Source organism: Embiotoca jacksoni, unplaced genomic scaffold (assembly GCF_022577435.1).
Source record: "Embiotoca jacksoni isolate LCO1_2020_lvr unplaced genomic scaffold, fEmbJac1.0.p SCAF_10, whole genome shotgun sequence".
NCBI lineage: Eukaryota > Metazoa > Chordata > Actinopteri > Embiotocidae > Embiotoca > Embiotoca jacksoni.
The window spans coordinates 15,493,694-15,514,181 of NW_027185230.1; the positions used below are offsets into that span (position 1 = coordinate 15,493,694).

At 44.3% G+C, this 20,488-nt stretch overlaps 2 protein-coding genes across 2 annotated transcripts; one reads left to right on the forward strand and one right to left on the reverse strand.

Annotated features, from left to right (window-relative positions):
* Nucleotides 1-76: 76 nt before the first annotated feature.
* dolk (dolichol kinase) lies at nt 77-4,488 on the reverse strand. The gene is made up of 2 exons (XM_069169328.1): nt 4,345-4,488; nt 77-3,541 (listed from the first exon to the last, which is right to left on the reverse strand). The coding sequence occupies exon 2, from the start codon at nt 3,389-3,391 to the stop codon at nt 1,820-1,822; it is 1,572 nt and encodes a 523-aa protein (XP_069025429.1). The 5' UTR covers nt 3,392-3,541; nt 4,345-4,488; the 3' UTR covers nt 77-1,819.
* Nucleotides 4,090-20,448, forward strand: nup188 (nucleoporin 188). The gene is made up of 43 exons (XM_069169303.1): nt 4,090-4,993; nt 5,887-5,941; nt 6,126-6,199; nt 6,279-6,363; nt 6,453-6,533; nt 6,720-6,764; nt 6,872-6,964; nt 7,106-7,225; nt 7,369-7,580; nt 7,669-7,783; nt 8,034-8,234; nt 8,730-8,810; nt 8,912-9,004; nt 9,096-9,215; nt 9,354-9,480; nt 9,634-9,792; nt 10,728-10,854; nt 10,937-11,024; nt 11,128-11,204; nt 11,320-11,434; nt 11,523-11,643; nt 11,752-11,818; nt 12,588-12,713; nt 12,849-13,089; nt 13,181-13,387; nt 13,476-13,645; nt 13,764-13,833; nt 13,915-13,982; nt 14,099-14,294; nt 14,977-15,054; nt 15,146-15,231; nt 15,327-15,472; nt 15,581-15,759; nt 16,294-16,494; nt 16,576-16,668; nt 16,762-16,914; nt 17,597-17,734; nt 17,842-17,916; nt 18,010-18,231; nt 18,339-18,470; nt 18,555-18,628; nt 18,921-19,050; nt 19,592-20,448. Exons 1-43 carry the CDS (start codon nt 4,968-4,970, stop codon nt 19,769-19,771), a joined length of 5,247 nt encoding a protein of 1,748 aa, XP_069025404.1. The 5' UTR covers nt 4,090-4,967; the 3' UTR covers nt 19,772-20,448.
* Nucleotides 20,449-20,488: the final 40 nt, after the last annotated feature.

Sequence of the window (20,488 nt, forward strand, 5' to 3'; positions counted from 1 at the left end):
AACAAGACTAAAAACTTCATTTAAATAAACATTTGTAAACTCTTTGATCAACTTCCCATCAACTCTACAATGTTATTGATATTTAGATTCCTTTTATTCAGCATCTCCTTTTCAACATGATCACGTACCAGCATTTATTCTTGTTCTTGTCTAACTGAGATGGCAGACTGATATTTTTTTTTTTTTTTTTACAAACAATAAGCATTTTTGTTTTCAAGTATGTTCATTTTAAGACACAACTTAAACAAAACAAAAAATACAACAAGTGATTTCCAAGTATGAATGATCGTAAACCACTAAATCCAAACTTCTGTTAGTGTCTAAATCAAAGGGTCAGTCAGTCACATGGGTCCCTCGCCTCCATCCTCAAATGAGTATTAAACAAACTGACTATAATAAGGAGGCATCTCAGTTTTATCTTTCTTATCCGATCTACTCGACATGCAGTGTTACATTATTTAAAAAAAAAATATCAAGATGATGGCAAAAACAACGTACCAGCGGGATCATGCTAACAAACTGTCATCACAACATATAAAAAAAACACCAAAAACCTTTTACAGATAAACATAAATCAATTAATTTATGCTGAATACAAGGTTCAGGTTAACTGTAGGAATCTCACATTGATGAGCTCAAACCTGACATTTGAGGATATTTTTTATAAAGCATATTAAATAATCATTTTGGATTAAAGATCATTGAAAAAGTTGCCAAAAAATGGAGGGCCTATGTTCATCGGTTCGGCCCAAAGCTTGGACAAAGAGTCCAAAAATACGCATCGGTTTGAAGGCTCAGTATCACAAGGAAATGTTTATATTAAGTTTACCTCTAAGGGGTCCCAGCAAACCACGGAAATACTAAGTCGATTTTATCAAACAAAAATATACTGTGGGATACCTGCATACATGTTACAGTACTGGATTTCATATTAGTAGTCATGCGGGAGCATAGTGAGTGTCTTGCCATACTGAAGTACAAACCAGCCCTTGAAAAAAAGAGTCGAGAGGGCCTGCCATGCTTCCATCTACGGCGTCTACAATAGTACATGTTAGAAAATATACTTCTTAAGGCAAATATTTTCAGCAGTAAGTCCTTCGTATTGCCATCAGCGAGGCAAAGTAATAGAATGAGAGGGTCGATTAAGAAAGACGATTAAGTTAATAAGTTAACTATAAATAATGTTCTTCAAAGGCAATGCAAAGGCAAGTCTCCTTTTGAAAACAAAGAAAAGGGCAGAATAAGAAGACAAAAAAAAAATAAAAAAAATCCTCACTGATGATTCAAATGTGGCGCCAACAGGTGCAGAAGTCCGGACGCATTTACAGGAAATTTCTCCACTTTGCGAAACTGAATCTCCTGCTGCATAATTTAGGAGTTGTTGGTGTCAGGAGGGAAAACATATACCACCGCTGTCACCGAGCTCAAAGAATATTTAGCAACTCTTCCTCACGTTTTCTTGGCAACTTAAATGTCTCATTCCTCAGAGCAACCAAATAACTCATGATGTGAAGACAACAGACTCTCATGTCATGCTAACATCATGTCTGCTGCCAAGTTAAAGTAAGTAGCAGATTTTATTTTTTTGTATCACATTGGTTTGTTGACATAATTACCTGGCTTGATTACATTATCGGCTTTGAACTAGTCCTTTCTTGTGCAAGTAAAAATGATCAAGTACACTGATTCCTAAAGGGACAATCATATTTATTTTTAGACATTTTCTTCCAGTATAATAATTATTGCTTCCCCACCAATAAGGACTGAGAACAGGGGGAAGAGGTGTGTGTGTGTGTGTGTGTTTGTGCCATCTGTCCGTTTAAAGCAGCAGCAGGATGAAGAGGTAGAGCGGGAGCAGGAGGTTGTCTATCTGGGAGGTGTAGGCCTCCAGCATGGCCACCAGGGTGATGGAGCCGACAATCCACGAGTAGGTGGAGTTCAGATTGATGCTCGCATCAAAGATGAGAAACATTGCCACGGCGATGATCTGAGCGAACACGGACGTCGCCGTCCCCTCCATGGTTTTCTTCGTGCCGGGCCAGCGGATCTCCCCCATGGTGCTGCCAAACACCGACGCCACAGTGTCTCCGACTCCCACAGCGAGCACGCCCGCGTAGGGCACCAGGCCTCCCGCCCCGGGAAGTATCCCCTTTGGTGCACAGGGCCCAGGAAACAGCCAAATGGGCAGTGACATGCCCACCAGCAGGTAAATGTGGGTGAGGATGAGAGGCCCGGAGTCCCGCTCATCCAGGAACAAGGTGAGCAGCTGCCGGAGCAGCTGACCCAGAGGCCTGATCCGAAAGTAACGCACGTACTCCAGAAACAAGAAAATCGCCAAGCAACCCACCGACGCCACGTGGAGCAGATGCCTGTCGTAGATCAGCCCCGGAACGTACGTGGCCACAACGATCAGATGGAAGTACTTCCTGACTATCGTCGACGCCTGGTGCTTCTTGGACCCCGCCTGGCGCTGATAGTTCTGATGCAACACGACACAAGTGGCCACGACAGCCAGAAACACCCAGTACCCCAGCAGGCAGAGTCTCCTGTCGTTTAGCGTGACAAAGTCCAGCAGCCACATGATGGGGTGCCGGCCGATGAACAAGGAGAGCCACGGCATCAGGATCCCCAGACCCAGCACGGCCGTCATCATGTGAAAGAAGAGCGACGACACCCAAGTCTCAGACTCCATGAAGCAGAAGAGCAGGGCGAAGAAAACGCCCAGCAACAAGGAGCCCACCACGACAACCGGCAGGAAGTAGTTCACCGGGTCCCCTTTGACCTCCGCCAGGTTCAGAGAGCGCTTGATGAGCTGGTTCACGATGAAACTGATTCCGCCGACGATGACGAGCGCCTCTCCGGGCGTGAAGCAGCGCGGCAGCAAGTAAAGCACAATCAGGCAGAGATAGACGAAGATCAGCAGCACCTCCAAGACCTCGATGACCTCCGACACCGTCAGAGTCTGCTTGGTCGTGTAGAGAATCGCGCTGCCGGCCATTCCTGCGATCACGCAAGTGTTGGTGGGAACGGGCCTGGTGATGCCCAGCGCGATCAGGGAGAGGAACAGAGCCAGCATCATGCCCGTGATGGTGACCACCATGGAGAAGCGCTCAAAGTAGACGTTCCCCGAGGCGGAGCACTTTTCTTTCAGCGCCAGGCCCAGCAGAGGCATCACCATGGAGGCTGGAACGATGCCGCTGTTTGCCGAGGGACGAAACTGGAACACGGCGCCCCCCGACCTGAGCAGACGGTCCCATTTGTGCTGGACGTAGAAAGCCTGAATGACGAGAGCGATGCTGCACCAGGAGTGCTGGTTCCAGACCGCCATGTGGACACACAGCACCACCGCCAGAACTACAGCGGACTCCACGTACACCGGGTTGATATGCATGGCTGCTGGACGGGACCGACGCACCGGGGAGGGAGCGGGGAAGGATGGGGAGGAGGGTCGACCTGAACAGATGGTCTGCAACAATGAAAGGCCTTCTTCTGTCACTTCCTCTCTCTGGCACACGTCGTCATTTTCACTCGCTTTGGATGTCTAGAAAAAAAGGGAGAAATGGCAGGTTACCATAAAAACCGAAGTAATTACAGGCGTTACTGAAATCAAGGATTTCTAACCTACAAACCTCTTACTCATCAATAACAATAATAATAATAATAAGAGACTGGCTCTGTCTGAGGTTTTCTTCCTGTTAAACGAGAGATTTTCCTTCCAGCTGTTGGAAGTTTTCTTCCTGTGAAAAAAGGGAGTTTTTCCCTCATGTGGGAGTTGTTGAATTGTTTGATCTCTCTCTGTATTAAATGCCCAGAGAGGATTTATAAATAAAACTGACCACAGTAGTTTCCAAGTCATCGTTTATCCAGACTTTGAACCTCGGGTCTCGTTTTATCTGCTTCCAGCCATGAACTATGGCCACACTGAACATTTCTCTCTCTCCCCCCCAGTCGGTGTGAAACTCACACAACTGTCTGAGCACATGTATTTTGAACCCCAGGAGAAAACGCATGATCTTTGGTGGTGGTGGGGTAATAGAGTGACTTATGTAGTCCCCCTCCCTCCCCTGAATCATCTGTGAAGGTTGTGTGTTTGTTTTTCTTAACACATGACCATCACATCCAACGGGTACAGTCAAAGAGTAAATACACAATAAATCCTCCAGTCGTTTCTCTTACATACATCTGAAAACACGCACAGCGGGGTCAGATCAGACAAACCGAGGATGCTGCAGCATCGAGCTAACGGCAAAATACAGCTGACTCCGCCGAGTTAGCATTAGCGACCCGGAGCGCAAAACAGCTGGCACGAAACGAGAAGCGGACGAAGACCAAAGCGGTACGTACCACATGTAAGACGAAGAAAAACAAGTGGAGCGGTAATGAGGATCGCTGCCGTCCCTTTTTTTTATTTTTTTTTTTAAAAACAGATTTCTGTCCTTTGTCAGCTGTCGCTCCTCTCTCACGCCCAGTAGGAGGGGGCCATATTTGACAGCCGGGGTCACGTGGTACAAACGTAAAAAAAAAAAAAAAAAATCTAGTAAAAGCGTGATTTTTTTTTTTTTTTTTTTAAATTATTGTTTTTCGGTTATATAAAAAGAGCACATACTAAAGATTTAACACGCTTTTAATTTAGCTGATATTACACCATTATTATGTGCAATACAGCTAACGTTATGCGAGTTCATAAAATGCAAATCCCGTGTTTTACAAGAAAAAAAAAATATACAGATTTTCAGGGGTAGAGAAAAAAAAAAAGGCAGATTTTTTTTTTTGTTTTTTTTTGTTTGTATTTTGCTTAAAAAAAAAAAAAAAAAACATGCTGGCTGAATTTAAGGAAGGACATCGACTGAAATCATTAATGGCAGTCGAGGGCACCGGCTAACTAACATTTGAACCCACGAAGAAGAAGGTGATGACGACAGCAATGACGAAAATGTACAACAACCAATCACACGGCAGGAGCGAAGATGGCGGACTCGGAGATGAGCGTCAGGTAGACACATAGCAACAAACTTTTATCTAACATTTACCGTTGCTAAAAGAGATTTAAAAGTTTGTTACCGACGAGTAGGCATTTTCACGCAACGTCTCTGTTTATTAAGGCAGGTTAGCGGCGACATTACACTATTGCCAGTCGGTCTTTCTGAGCTGTTAGCGCCACGCTAGCGTAGCTTAGCAAGTGCTAGCAGCTAAACATTTGAATGGCTGTTGATTAGCGCGGTGTGTCCGCCGCATGTCAACAACAGCAGGACCGCCGCCGCCGCCGCCGGTGGTTTCTTTCGGGAGGGTCAAAGCCAAAGTGAAATAACTCTGCGGATTTGATTCAAGTCACTTACGTGTGCGGATAAAAGTGCTTCTCGATTTACCTGCAATAAGCGTTGAGACTCGTCTCTGGTTGGTTGGTTGGTTGGTTTGAACAAAGTCAGCTCAAATTATTTGAATGAAAAATATCACCAATGAGTGTTTGTGACCGTCATTTAATATTTATGTGCAAGAAAAATACATATATGTGGCTGTATAGTGCTTAGCAACACAATTAGACAGTCATATTCAGGGATTTTTAACACGTGTTAAGTGCAGTGACGTAATTATACCTGTGTTAACCCATTTCAGAGGAAAAACCCTGAGCTGTGACCATGAAAAAAATATATAATGTTATATGTGTCACACTATTAAAATATAGTGGGATACAGCTGAGAAACTGTTTGTAGTTGTTTATCGGATTATAAAAGAATAGTTAACGCGGATTATATCGCATAGACACCTCATATCTGCTTATTAGAACAAATTGTGATTCCACATTAGATGAATTGCTACCGTCTGATGTGTACTGCTGCGTATTAACGCAGTTATCGCTTTGCTAAGCTGTACCTCTTCTTCTTTTAGGAGTTGTCGAGAATTATGGACCATACTGCTGGGGAGGTCGGCATTGAGAGAGCCGGTATGTCTTCTTGCTTGTCGTTGTGTGCTGTCGATGGAGGTGTATGATGGATTTAAATCACAGAACTCTAGTAGTTATTTTCTAAAACCTCAGACCCACCGTAATTACAAATGAGAAAGTGGTTGGAGCCCCAGTGACAGTGTTGTTTATCTTTTCTTTTTTTATTAATGTCTGATGGCCACAGGCTCAGATAGAGGCAGAACTTGACAAACACTGGGACAGACTGCATCAAGGACTCCGTTACTACAAACCACCCAGGTAAAGTTCCACTTATTTTCACATTGAATACACTATTGTTTACAAACAAACAGGTAATTGTCAGCATCACCTTTTATAGCTCATCGTCTGCTGGGAAAGTGAAGGAAAACAAAGATGTTGCACAACCACTGAAGGACTTTGGTCTGAGGATCAGTAAAATATTGGTAAGTGTCAAAAATGTATTACCTGTTTTCATTTGGTGGTGAATGTCATGATGATTTTATAATGATTTCATGTTTTGATAATGTTACAGAGTCTTGATGAGCAGCAGAGTGTGCAGCTTTTACAGTGCTACCTACAGGAGGACTACAGAGGAACCCGTGAATCATTAAAGGTCACTGTTCCCACTTATATGTTTGCAGTCGTGGTGGAGTTTGTCTGAAATCTTCGACCGCATTTTAAACATCATGTGTACGGGTTTTAGTGTTATGATGCGATTTATTAAGTTTCCTGTTTCTTATGAGGAACAAATTGCAAAGATATTATTATGAAAGATTGACTAAAGTCATCCTCGATACAGGTCGTTCTCAAGGATGAGCGGCAAAGCCAGGCATTACTGCTGAAGGTCAGTACAGACATCTGCCTCCATTTATTTTTATCGATTCAGCATGATCGCTATAACTCTCATATGGAATTGAGTAAATACGTCTGCCTATATATCTGCTTTCACAGATAGCTGACTATTACTATGAGGAGCGCATGTGCCTGCTCAGATGTGTTCTCCTCCTGCTGACGTACTTTCAGGACGAGCGACATCCCTACAGGGTGAGAGCCATCGGCTTTTCTTTTACATCAGATATCTGAAGAACACAGCTTCGATATCAATTTTGCTGAAAATGATTTGATTTGTCGTTGTTTCTGTAAAGTAACCCCGAGGGTGTGTGTTTTTACTTTTTTTTTGTCCAGGCTGAGTACAGTCACTGTGTCAATAAGCTGGAGAAGGACCTGGTGAGCAACTACCAGTCACAGTTTGAGAATCTCTTCAAGGCAGAAGCACCGACATGGGAAACTCATGGAAACCTCATGGTTGGTTCTTTTTTGGTTAAAATACTGTATGTTGTGACCAAGCTCAAATATTACATTATTTCTGTTTGACTTAAAGGTTATAACTGCCAGTTAATTTTGCCCATCAAGGGATGTAAATAGTTTTTGTCTTTTTTGTCCCCCAGACGGAGAGGCAGGTGTCTCGATGGTTCCTGCAGTGTCTGAGAGAACAGTCGCTGCTGCTGGAGATCATCTTTCTCTACTACGCGTACTTTGAAATGAGCCCATCTGATCTGCTGAGCTTCACTAAAATGTTCAAAGAACAAGGCTTTGGTTTGCGGCAGACCAACAGACACCTCGTAGACAAGAGCATGGATGCTCTAGTCGACCGGATCGGGTCAGTGCTTCTCAGAGACTTTGTGTTCATGACATTTTAATTTCCTTGTTTGGTCTTTTAATGTCTTGTCTGGTTTTCTGGCCTGCAGGTACTTGAGCTCTCTCATCCTGGTTGAAGGAATGGACATAGACTTCCTGCACAAGTGTGCTCTGGAGGATTGTACAGAACAGCACCAGTTCTCTGGTGCTCCTGACGTCATAAAGGTTTGCGGCAGACTTAAACAATATTCATATTCATTCATACAATCTGTGCAGTGAGAAAAGAAAACAGTTAAATAAATTACGCAAAAATCTGTGCATCGCTGCTGAATTGAGTAAAACAACAACAGGAACTCCACAATTACCTCGTCTGGCATTTACTCACACAAATTGGACAACATTAAGAAAATTTGTTAAAGCTCTCATGATAAATCTTGAGACATCTGAGCCTGTGTATTTTTATTGTCTCTTCCAGGAGATGGATCAGCTGCTGCTGACTTTAGGTGACATCCCTCATCACGGGCCGGTGCTGTTGGCCTGGGTCCTGCTGAGACACACACTGAGACCAGACGAGTCCAACCCAGTGATCAGGAGGATAGGCAACACCGCCCTGCAGCTGGGGGTGTTCAAGTACTTCTCCACCATGCTGAAAGGCCTCGGAGTCTCAGGCAACAACGTAAGATGACATTGATTGCACACTTGGGTCAGATAAAGTAAAAAAAAAAAAAGCAATAGGAAGCAAAGGTGCCAAAACATCACTTTCAGTCTAAGGAAAACAAGACAGTTTTACAGGTTACTTAAAACTATTTCATAGTTTTGGACTACCATTCGTTTGCTGCCTCCATTACCTAAAATATGCTGAAACTACATCCATCTGCTGCTGCACACCTCTGAATAGACCATCAAGTGAAGGAAGTCACATGTTCCTTTCATCTCATCTCAAACCTTCTGGCATGAGGAGAACATATCTAAAAAAAGTTGTCAGCTTTGCTTATTATGTTGAGTTTTAAGCATTTCCTGGTGGGAACACTGAAGCTGCTGAAATTATTTGGGTTTGAAAAGACCACTTTTCACCACCTATATTCACATATTCAACCAACATCTGCTCTTAGATTAATGTTGTTGTTTTACTGCATTACATTTTATGTCTTTTTTTTTTTTTTTCCCCCAGTGTACAGCAAGCACAGCAAAAATGTGCATCTACGGCCTCCTCTCATTTGTGATCACGTCTTTTGAAGAAGAAAGCCTCCAGGTAAGCATCTTGATTTTTTTTTTTTTTACATGTTTATATCCTCTCATTCATATTTTTGTTACCCGTGTTGGGAACTTGCCTTCTTCTGACGTACGTCACAGACCGACGGTGTGGCGACGCAGTGCTCCCACCTGATCGATGCTGCCTGCGAGGTCCTCTCTGCTCCCAGCCTGGCTGAAGTCTTCTGGGAAATGGTACAAAAAAAAAGGAGAGAGAATCTGAATTTAAATAAAACAACAAATTAGAACTGTCTGTAATATTTGTTTTGTCACATGTTTTATCCAGAAGCCGAACATGGGGCTGGGAATGATCCTAGACAGTGCAGCCGGCATGTTCCCTCATAAGATCGGACCTCTGCTGCAGCTTCTGACTGCACTGCTGTCAAACAAGTCCACCGTTAAGAAGGTAGATTTCACACACACACACACACACACACACACACACACACACACACACACACACACACACACACACACACACACAAATATACACACACACTTTATGTAAATGGTGTAACAACATATTTTCCCCTCTGTGTGACAGGTGTACAACTTTTTGGATAAGATGTCTTTCTACACACAAGTTTACAAACACAAACCCAATGACATCGTCTCCAAGGATGACGAGACGCTGTGGAGGAGGCAAACACCCAAACTCCTCTACCCTCTCGGTTAGATTTGTGTTGTTACTGTGAGCTCTGAATACAAAAAGAAACTTTTAACAACATATTTTCTTTATGTATGAATATAGAAGATTGAAAGTTTTTTTGTTTTTTTTTCAACACGTTTCTTTTGTGTGATCTCTCTTCCTTCTCAACCGTCAGGCACCGGGCAGACGAACCTGTGGATGCCGCAGGGAGTTCTGGGCCAGGTGATGATCGGAGGTGAACAGGGCTACGTGGTGCGCTGGGATTACTCCTTCAGCTCCTGGACTCTCTTCACCTGTGAGGTGGAGATGCTGCTCCACGTCGTCTCAACTGCAGGTAAACCTGTGTTTTTTATTTTTATTTTTATTTTGTTGGCTCAACAGTTCATGTGAATAAAAAAAACAAAGCCAACAATCTGCATTTTAGCAATTTCACAAATAGAGTCAGGTCAAAGTTAAAGGGTTGAACATTTGTCTCGAACAGCTGGGCGCTGTAGGTTTTAGTTAAACATTAGTCGAGCTGTGGCACATTGTGCATTTGTTGAGGACTATTTTCAGCTGTGGGTTTTGTGTGCCTGAGAGTATTTATGGCAGCTGGAAGGTGTCGATGTGTCACCAACTCAAAATACAAACAGTTACTGTACTGTACTTGGCTGACAAGAAAGAAAAATATGTAATATAACCAGACTGATCCTTTAATTCTCACACTTAAAGTACGGTGCTTTAGTATCTGATAAAAATCCTGCCCAGTGATCATCACAAGTTCTTTTGAGGAATGTCACCTTTTTCTCAGTCTGACAAACAGCCAAAGACACGAAGAAATATTAATTTTACTTTGGTAAAAAACTAGTGAATATTGTCCGAGCAAAAATTAGAAAGTCTTGGTAGATATGTTGTCTGACTTTTTTTTTTTTCACTGACTATATTTCAGATAAAGAATTATAGTGTAATTTAAAAATTGTTCTATTTGTTTTTTATTTTTTTTTATTAATAGTTTTTATAAGTATATTATAATTATTACACCCCCAGGGGAAGTTCACTGTTTCAGTGCGCTGGTGTCATTTTGGAAAGTAAAGTTGATCATTTAACTGTAAAATATCCAGCCTGCATTAAATATCTCCACTCAAGTGTTTGATGACTAGATTTCAGCTAATTTTACTTCCTGATATCTGTGTCGGCCTCAAAATCCAGTATCGGTCGGGCTCTTGTCATCGTAATTTTGTCAGCTGATTGTTGACGAATGTCTCTGCTCATGTGCCTTGTCTTGTTCAGATGTAATAGCTCACTGTGCACGCGTGAAGCCCCTCCTGGATCTGGTCCATAAGATCATAAGCACCGACTGGACCGTGTCAGATTGTCTGCTGCCGCTCACTTCACGCATTTACATGCTGCTGCAGAGGTAAGTTAACGTTACTCGTCAAGCCGCAGTAGTTATTTTGCACTTCCTATTTAAAACGGTCTGGATTTGTCGCATCCGTCAGGTTGACGTCGGTCATCAACCCCCCGGTGGACGTGATCGCCTCCTGCGTGAACTGCCTCTCTGTCCTGGCTGCCAGGATGCCAGCGAAGGTGGGTGGCTGCTTCCACTGGGAACAGGAAGTCAAGTTAGATGTTCTTGAATCTTCCTCACACGCTTCACCCTATTTTGTTCTTCTTCTTTTCCCCCCTTCAGGTGTGGGCCAGTCTGCACCACACTGGTTTCCTCCCCTTCGCCTCCAACCCTTTGACCAGCATGTCTCAGTGTGTCAGGTGAACCAAAAAGTCCAAACTGTGCCGCCTCATATTTAATTTGCCTGGCAAACGAAATACTATTTTTAGGGGAATTAAAAAGCGCTGAACAAATTTTGCTTTCTTTTTTATCTAGTGCTGAGGGGATGAAAGCAGGTAACTATGGCAACCTGCTGGTCCAGATTGAGCAGCCCAGGGGGGAGTATGCCGTGACCATCGCTTTCCTTCGTCTCGTTACAACTCTGGTCAAGGTAACAGCCGTTAATAGAAGAGATGTGATGTTTTGTTTTCATGTCCTGCTGCTGTAATGTGCATCATGTGTATCTATAATGATTTCAGGGTCAGCTGGGCAGCACTCAGAACAAAGGTCTGATCCCCTGTGTGCTGCTGGTTCTAAAGGAGATGCTGCCCACGTACCACAAGTGGCGTTACAACACCTATGGAGTCAGAGAGAGGATCGGTCAGGCCACACTTCTTCTTTTTTTTCTTTTTTTTTTTTTTTTTGTCTTTGCTGGTAAAAAATGAAAGTTAAAACAGAGTTAAAATGTGATTCTCTGTTTTGCTGCAGGTTGTCTTATTTTGGAGCTGATCCATGCTATTCTCAATCTGAGCCCAGAGGGAGAGGACCAGGGCAGGTGAGAAGTCCTAAGAGTTCAAACTCTCCTTTTTGATAAAGCTTAAAGTTAGAGCATGTTCAGGTGACCCTTCACAATCTCTTAGTTATGCTGTTGTAGGCCCGTGTTGCTGGGTGACCTCCCATGATGCATTGAGCACGTCTCCATTCTCTCTTTTGCTCTCCAATCATTTGTACTGTATGCCACTACTGCATGCTCTTTAATGTGGGGGTTTATTATTTAATTTGCTTGTATTCTTTGTAATTGTTAATAATATTGGGACAATGTTGCATGGATATTTGAAACTTTTCATAAAAATTCAATTGAATTAAATATCCAGGTCCCAAAAACTGGCTGGTATGTACAATGATTAAGACTATAACTTCAAAGTCCGCTCATTGTCCAGTTAATCAAAATTTTGAAATATTGTGTGAAATATAGTGTTAAAAATACATTGTTGAGATTAAATAATAAGTCCATTAATCAATTAGTTGATCGAAAATGAATGTGCATCAAACCTGACAATTTTTTCCCCAACATTTAAAAAAAATATTTACCCAAGGGAATTATTTACTAGTTCCAGTTTCTCAAATGTGAGGAATTGCTTTTTCGCTGTTGTTCATGCTAAAGAAGACACGTCAACTTTCTCCACAATTATTGATCTTTTATTGACCACACAATCAAGAAAAGGAGCGTTAATTAATTAATAAAAGTTGCAGTTAACAGACATTTGGTTGTTTTACTTAAAAAGTTGTTTATTTACTCCTTTTTTTTTTTTTTTTTCTCACAGCACTCCCACCCTGCAGTCTCTGTGCATCTACAGCCTGGCAAACACTGAGGCTGGACAGGCTGTCGTCAATATCATGGGAGTTGGAGTGGACACCATAGACATGGTGCTGGCTGCGCAGCCCAGCAGGTAAACAGTCGCATGTGTTCATGATAGTTTTCCTCGTAATTAGTTGTGAAACCTTCCACGTTTTTGGACTTAATTCTGTCACCACGTCCGGCATATAATTGTATTTTCTCGTATTTTCCTCCTGATGCGGTCCAGCTGTGGCGCCGAGGGTCCCGGTCAGATCCTGATCCAGACGGTCAAACTGGCCTTTTCCGTCACGAACAACGTGATCCGTCTGAAGCCGCCGTCCGACGCCGTGTCCCCTCTGGAGCAGGCGCTGACGCAGCACAGTGGCCACGGCAACAATCTCATCGTTGTCCTGGCCAAATATATTTACCACAAACACGATCCGGCGCTGCCTCGCCTCGCCATCCAGCTGCTCAAAAGGCTCGCCACGGTGAGACTTCCATCATCCATCTGCAGCGTACGAGTTTGAACTTTCTGTGTCTGATACGACACTAAACGCGTCGAACTCTCTCCGTCTCCAGGTGGCTCCCATGTCGGTCTACGCTTGCCTCGGCAGTGACGCGGCAGCCATCCGGGACGCGTTCCTCACGCGGCTGCAGAGCAAGACCGAAGACATGAGGATCAAGGTCATGATCCTGGAGTTCCTCACCGTTGCTGTGGAAACGCAGCCCGGCCTCATCGAGCTCTTCCTCAACCTGGAAGTCAAAGATGGGAGCGAGGGGTCAAAGGTACAAAACACAAGGGCTGTGTTTGTTTTCTCTTTGAGCGGCGCTGCGTCCATATTCATGACATCTGTGTTGTTATTTGAACTCGCAGGAGTTTCTGCTGGGTGAGTGGAGCTGTCTTCACGTGGTGTTGGACCTGATAGACTCTAAACAGCAGGGGAAATACTGGTGTCCCCCGCTGCTGCACCGAGCCGCCCTGGCCTTCCTCCTCGCCCTCTGGCAGGATCGCAGGGATAGTGCCATCTCCGTGTTACGCACCAAGTAAGCACAACTGTCACTCTGACCCGGGAGAACATGGGCAGATAAATGCTTTGAAAAACTATATGAAGTATAATGTGTCTGCTAAAAAAAAAAAAAAAATGCTTTTTTATTTACACAGAGCAAAATTTTGGGAGAATTTGACAACACCTCTTTTCGGGACCCTCACCCCCCCTTCAGACACCACGGAGGTAGTTTTGTTTTGCTATATTTAATACGAGTCACTGGATGTCAATGGATGTGTCAACTGAACAACTTCAATCCGTCCTCAGCCGTGTGTTCTGGAGACCTGCGCGTTTGTCATGAAGATCATCGGCCTGGAGATCTACTACGCCGTCAGGTAGTTCCAGAATCCACTTCAAAATAAAAGTCTTCCTTGAGTTATTGCTTTCATTGATAGGTGACAGCTGACATCTCGGCGAAGTCACGTGTGGAGTTTTGTTTACGTTGCTGCAGCGGTTCCTTGGAGCAGTCTCTGAAGGACGGCCTTCAGAAGTTCTCCAACGCACGGCGCTACGAGTACTGGTCCCAGTATGTGAAGTCACTGGTGTGCCATGTGGCCGAGATGGAGGAGGAGGGCATCTGCTACTTCCCCGAGACCCAGATGTTGATCTCTGCCTGGCGGATGCTGCTGATTCTGTCCACGAACCACGTATGTTACAATAAACATGTTGTCGATGTTGCCTGCTTTAAAGGCAGAGGGAAATATGCTTCTTTGCTTCCTTGCTGAACACTAGATGAGTGAAAAGCACCCTCATATCTGGACAATTAATATGCAGCCAGAAGCTGATTGGCTTATTAGCTCAGCATAAAGACCTGAAACAGGAAAAAAACAACCTGCCTGGCTCTGCTCAAAAACACAAAATCCACCTGTCAGCACCTCTAAAGTTCACTTAACTATCACAATATATAGAAAGAAAAGTATAAAGAAAGAACTTGTGGTTTTGTGGAGGTTGTGTGCGGCCTGATCTCTCGGCCGGGATCAGTCACTTCCTGTTCATGTTTTTGTACAAATTAAAACAAAACGTGATGTGATTTATTGAGGTTAAGAGGTTCGAGTAGGAAGATTTCGCTGTTTTCCGAGTGGGCCAAGTTTTCAGTCTTTATGCTAAGCTGAGCTGAGCTAAGCTAACAGGCCTCATATCTAACTGCCAGATGTGAGAGTGGTATAAATCTTTTAAAAAAAAAACTCTTGGCAAGAAACAAATAAGTGCATTTTCCTAAATATCAAACATTTCCTTTATTTGGCTCCTCGAAATTCATTAATAATTGTTTGATGAAACTCATCTGCAGATGAACCACAGAAATGATTTATTATTTTTGAATGTTTCCAGTCGGATGTGATGCAGCTAACAGAAGACTCGACCAAGCTGAAGCTTTTCATGGACGTCCTGGACGGGACGAAAGCTGCTGTAAGTCATCGTGGTGTAAAATAAAGTTCTGGGCTTTTAGGACTTTCGTCCCCTTTTATCGCTCGTCTCACCTCCCGTCTGTCTCTTCCAGCTGACCACGCCCATGTCTGTGCCTTGTCTTCGTCTCGGATCCATGATGGCCACTCTACTCCTCATCCTCCTCAAACAGTGGAAAAGGTGCGAGCTCACGGATTTGACCGAAGGGAAACGAACCGTCCCGAAATCGTGTAAATCTCTTCTCTGAACTGTTCCCGCTCTCCGTCTGTCCCCAGCGTGGTGGCAGCTGCTCCCGACATCCTGTCTCCCCTCTCGCTCATCCTGGAGAGCGTCCTGCAAGCCGACCAGCAGATGATGGAGAGGACCAAAGCCAAAATCTTCTCCGCGCTCATCTCCGTGCTGCAGATTCAGGGACTCAACGGTAAGAAGCGAGAAGGCGTTCCTTCTTTTGTCTTTGTTTGAATCAAACGTCGCGGCGGTCAGTTTTTAAAAAAAATTGTTTTTTGTATTTATTGCTTTTTCAAACTAGGTGGAGATATTTCCCAGCTGCCCCAGCTGTTGCTGTCTGTGTGCGAGACGGTGAAGGACGAGGTCCTGGCGCTAATCGATAACACTCGTCACATGAGTCAGACGGCAGACACGGTGGAGGACGAGGACAGCATGGAGACGGACTCTCCTCGCGGCCTGCAGAAGGACCAGAGAGACGGGGTGAGCGGGACCAAGATGACGGCCGGAGGATTCTGCTCTCTAAGATGAAGTGTTACGCTTTTAAAGCCGGTTTTGGTTTCAACCGTCTTCATCCAGATATGTCAAACAGTCAGCGTCAACAACCTCAATTTATTTCCAGCTTTCTACACGTCAAACGTTTTCGGGTCATTTGATCTTGAATGAGGCACGGCGAGTTTATTTGTGCAGCACGTTTCAACAGGGCAGCTCAGAGCAACACAACACGAAGACAAAAAGGCATTTGGATAGAAATTAGGAGTTAAATAGGAAAACAAGGACATTCAAGAGTTAAAGTTATGGAAATAATTAAATAAAAGGCAGCTTTTGTTTTTCATTACTTTATCTTTTATTAAGATGTTTAGTTTGAAGTCAGATAAGTTAAACATGGATGTGTGTGTGTGTGTGTGTGTGTTTTTTTTTAACATCCACTGCAAAAAACTCTGGAAATGAGTGTTCAGTAAATCCAATGTGAATTTAATTCTGGACTCTGGTCCGTCCCTCTGTGTCCTGTATCAGGTGTGTGTTTTAGCCCTCCACTTAGCGAAGGAGCTGTGTCGCACCGATGAGGGCGGGGAGCACTGGGTGTCGGTGATGAGGAAGGTCCCCGTCCTGCCGTCGGTGCTCAGCGCCGTGGAGCTCAGCCTGCGCTCCAAACACAACCTGTACTTCACCGAGGCGTCTCTCCACCTGCTGCTCACACTCGCCCGCACTCCTCAGGTAAACGCACCTCCCGGTTTAAACCCCATTTCACGTCACATAAGCCGAAGGTGTTGAGGGCGTCTCCGTCGTTCCCCGCAGGGCGCCGCGGCTGTCGCCGGAGCCGGAGTCATCCAGACCATCTGCCTCCCTCTTCTCAGCGTGTACGAGGCGTCGTCGAACGGAGCGTCGCAGGTACAAAGATTCTCTCGACTGATAATCAGATGAAGCTGAAGGTGTTTTAAGTAAACAGATAATAACTCGGTGCATATTCACGTCCCGGAGCAGAGTTTCTCCCGCAAGTCCCAGGACTCCGCCTGCTGGCCGGGCGTGTACCGCCTCTGCATGTCTTTAATGGAGAGTCTGCTGAAGACTCTGCGCTACAACTTCATCAACGAAGCCCTGGACTTTGTCGGAGTGCATCAAGAACGCATCCTGCAGGTACGACTGCAGTAGCAGGAAGGCCGTTTTATTGCATTCACAGAAAAATGCTGGTTGTTTTTTTTTTTTTTTCTTAATGAAAAAAAAGAACCCTTTTAGCCACTGAAGCTGTCTTTTTTTTTTTTTTTTTTCAAAAAATATTTTTTAATTAAACTGAAAGTCACCAGTTTGATTAATTGATTGGGGGGCAATCCAAAACTGACATGTTCAAACAACTTGTTTTGTCTCACCAACAATCCAATCTTATTCAGTTCATTATCACTGTTACTCAAAACTACAGTTTAATATCGCAAAGAAAACCAGCCATTATTCATAATTAAAAAAGTGGTTTCATTTTGAATGATTAAACCAGCTGATTGAGGTTCTGTAAATGGAGGAATTGCCTTCCCACTCTATATCTGTCACCTGTTAATGTTTTGCTCCCACGTGTCTTTATATCAGTCCAGATTTTTTTTTAAATAAATGACCTTGCTTGTGTTTGTGGTGCATTTCATTTAGAAATATTTGAGCTAAAAAGGTGCTCACGAGAATGAAACCTCTGTCAAAAAAAACCTGATCTACAACAATGCAAACACAGTTCCATCAGCTTTGTATTCGTGGTCTGTTGTATCCAGGTCATGTGGGCGCTGCTTTTTTTTTTTTTTAAACACGATTCAAACCTTGCCTGTCTCTCCCGCTCAAGTGTCTGAACGCCGTGCGGACGGTCCAGAGCCTGGCCTGTCTGGACGAGGCGGATCACACAGTCGGCTTCCTGCTGCAGCTCTCCAGCTTCTGTAAGGAGTGGCAGTTTCACCTTCCCAAACTGCTCCGGGACGTTCAGGCAAGTCTGAAGGAAATCGCCACGTCCGCAAGAAACCGACACGGATGCATTTCGTTGTTCAAACATTCGGGTGACTCAGTGTTTTTCTTGGCGGTTCCTCCGTGCAGGTAAATCTGTGCTATCTGTGCCAGACCTGCACGTACCTGCTGCACAGCAAGAAGATGCTGCACCACTACCTGCAGGTCAGAAACCGGGAACGAGAAGCCGAGGAAACAAAAGTTTGCAAATGTTTGTGTCGCCAAACGGCTCAGTGTTTGTTCTGGGGATCTCCTCAGGCTAAAAACGGCGAGGCGTTGCCCCCCGGGCCCCTCCCCAGGACCCAGCGGCCCCCCCAGACCCCGACTAAAGAGGCAGCGGGTGGAGGCGGAGGGGAGAGAGAGGAGGCTGAGCAGAAGGCCCTGCTGGCCGTGCAGTGCAGCCTCCTGAAGATCCTCAGCAAGACGCTGGCGACGCTGCAGCACTTCACACCCGACTGCTGCCAGATCCTCCTGGACCAGGTCAGACCGCCCACCTCACAATGTCTCCGCCACACGCCACGTCGACATTCATGCGACGCTGCGGAGGCAGAATGCCATGCTGAGTGTTGCGTCTGCCCGTCTGCCAGTGCATGGACCTGGCCGAGTACCGGACCCTGTTCGCGCTCAGCTTCACGACTCCGGCGTTTGACCCCGACGTGGCTCCTTCGTTCGGGACGCTGCTGGCCACCATCAACGTGGCCCTGAGCATGCTGAGCGAGGTACACGTCGTGACTTTGGATCATTTCAGCTGCAGATGAGGCTGCGGTCCGTGTTCTGATCACTTCGAGCCGTTTCTTTTGTAGATGGAGAAGAAGAAGGAGCCGGTTTCCCTGAGCATCGCTTCACTCGCTTCGTCGGAGGAGATCCAAGCACTGAAGTGAGTCGATCGCCCTCCTGATGCTGCTGCAGCTCGAAGTATTATTCAAAGAAATCAAAATATCTTTCACCATCTTACATCTCCCATGTTTAATCCATACAAAGTTTTTTGTTTTTGTTTTTTTACCAACAAACAGAGACACAAGCTGTTCTTACAGTTTGCTTACTGCTGCTGGCTGTGGCTTCATTTTCAGTGGACAGATATATATATATATATATATATATATATATATATATATGTTGAACATTTGCATTAAAGAGACGCCCTTGCTTGTGTCTTCTCTTCTCTGCAGGTCTCTGCTGATGTTCACCATGGAGAACTGTTTCTACGTGCTGATCTCTCAGGCCGTTCGCTGTCTCAAAGATCCCTCCATCCTCCCTCGAGACAAACAGAGGCTCAAACAAGAGCTCAGCTCCGAACTGGTGAGACTCCTCATCACGTCTTTCTCCTCCTGTCTGTGTTGGAAGCGTCGAAGCTTTTTAAAGGATGAATGGCATCGATTTTTGGGGCGTCAAGAGGTCAAAGGTCAAAGTAACTGTGACTTCAAGTCCACAGCTTTTGCTCAACGGAAAACCCAAAAAAAAAGCAAATAGAGCCGAGCCGGTGCTGGCAGTAGATAAGTGTTTATTTTTGTAAACTTTTGTCTATTTAATATCTATTTAATAACTGTCTGTCTGTCTGGGTCCAAAACATCTTCATTTAATTAATTCATTACAAACTATTGTTCCATACTGCTGGGATTTATTGAAAAATGTGTCTTCATTCCTTCTCTGGTTCGTAGAATCATGATACTCGTATTAAATTACATTTTGTGTGGTTACGTTTTAAAAGTCATCTTGGAGAAAGCTTCTTTTTTTTTTTTCTTCTTCTTCTTTTCTGCTCATCAATGTAAATCCAAAATGAATCCTGACTCAGTATGACGTCATTAAAACTATTTTGCTTTTGTCCGGTTTCCCCCTGCAGAGCACTCTCCTCTCGAGCCTGTCCCGCCACTTCCGGAGAGGATCTCCGTCGTCTCCGGCCGGCGGCATCCTCCCCTCCGCTCAGTCCAAACCGCCCACGCCGGGCTCCAAGGCGAGCCACGAAGGACAGGAGCCGTTCATCCAGCTCGTTCAGGCGTTCGTCAGGCTCGTGCAGAGATAGGCAAGGATTTGAAGTAAAACACACAAATCTCAAACGGGGGCAGTTTTTTTTTTGTTGTTTTTTTTAAAAAACAAAAACTGTTGTTCCACAAAGCCAACATGTTCATACCGGAGTGTTTGCCTTGTTTTTAAGCACACAGTCATTGTAGTGGTTCAAGTCGGCGTTTATTCTCTAAACATTAGGTTATTTTTTAAGTGTTAAATATATCATTTGCCAAAACTATTACAACCGAACTTGACCACAACCAAAGTGTTTACTTCAGAAGGTCGACGAGAAGCTGCCTGATATTTAAAAAACAACATGTGAACTATTGAGAGGAGATCTGAGACTGTAGATCTTGGTGCTACTAAACATCAGTCAGTGACTGTGGTCCATGTTTCCGAGGCCTAGTTTTATAGGTCACTTTGACGACACGTAACGACCAGACGCGTTTCAAGTGCTACTTAATAACATCTGACCTTTTAACATATAATCTTTTTTCTGTGAGACTAAATGTAGAAGCTTATCCTGTAAAGCTGTTGGATCTTTTTCTAATTCTCTTCATTTTCACTCGACTTGGAACTTTGCTATTTTCTTATTTGTGCTTCGTCGCGTACACGTTTGAAATTGGCTGCCAAGATTTGTACTTTAAAAATAAGAAAACATGTATATGCTAATAAAGGGACTTTTGTACCACAGTTTCCAATCCGGTGTGTCGTAGTTCAATCAAGACCGCTG

Bases quoted from the DNA above. Each gene is read 5' to 3' on its own strand.
- dolk (XM_069169328.1), bottom strand. From the start codon at position 3,391: ATGCATATCAACCCGGTGTACGTGGAGTCCGCTGTAGTTCTGGCGGTG.
- nup188 (XM_069169303.1), top strand. From the start codon at position 4,968: ATGGCGGACTCGGAGATGAGCGTCAG. The intron at 7,784-8,033 runs GTTTGCGGCAGA...TGTCTCTTCCAG, and splicing joins GTGCTCCTGACGTCATAAAG to GAGATGGATCAGCTGCTGCT. The intron at 11,435-11,522 runs GTAACAGCCGTT...TAATGATTTCAG, and splicing joins TCGTTACAACTCTGGTCAAG to GGTCAGCTGGGCAGCACTCA.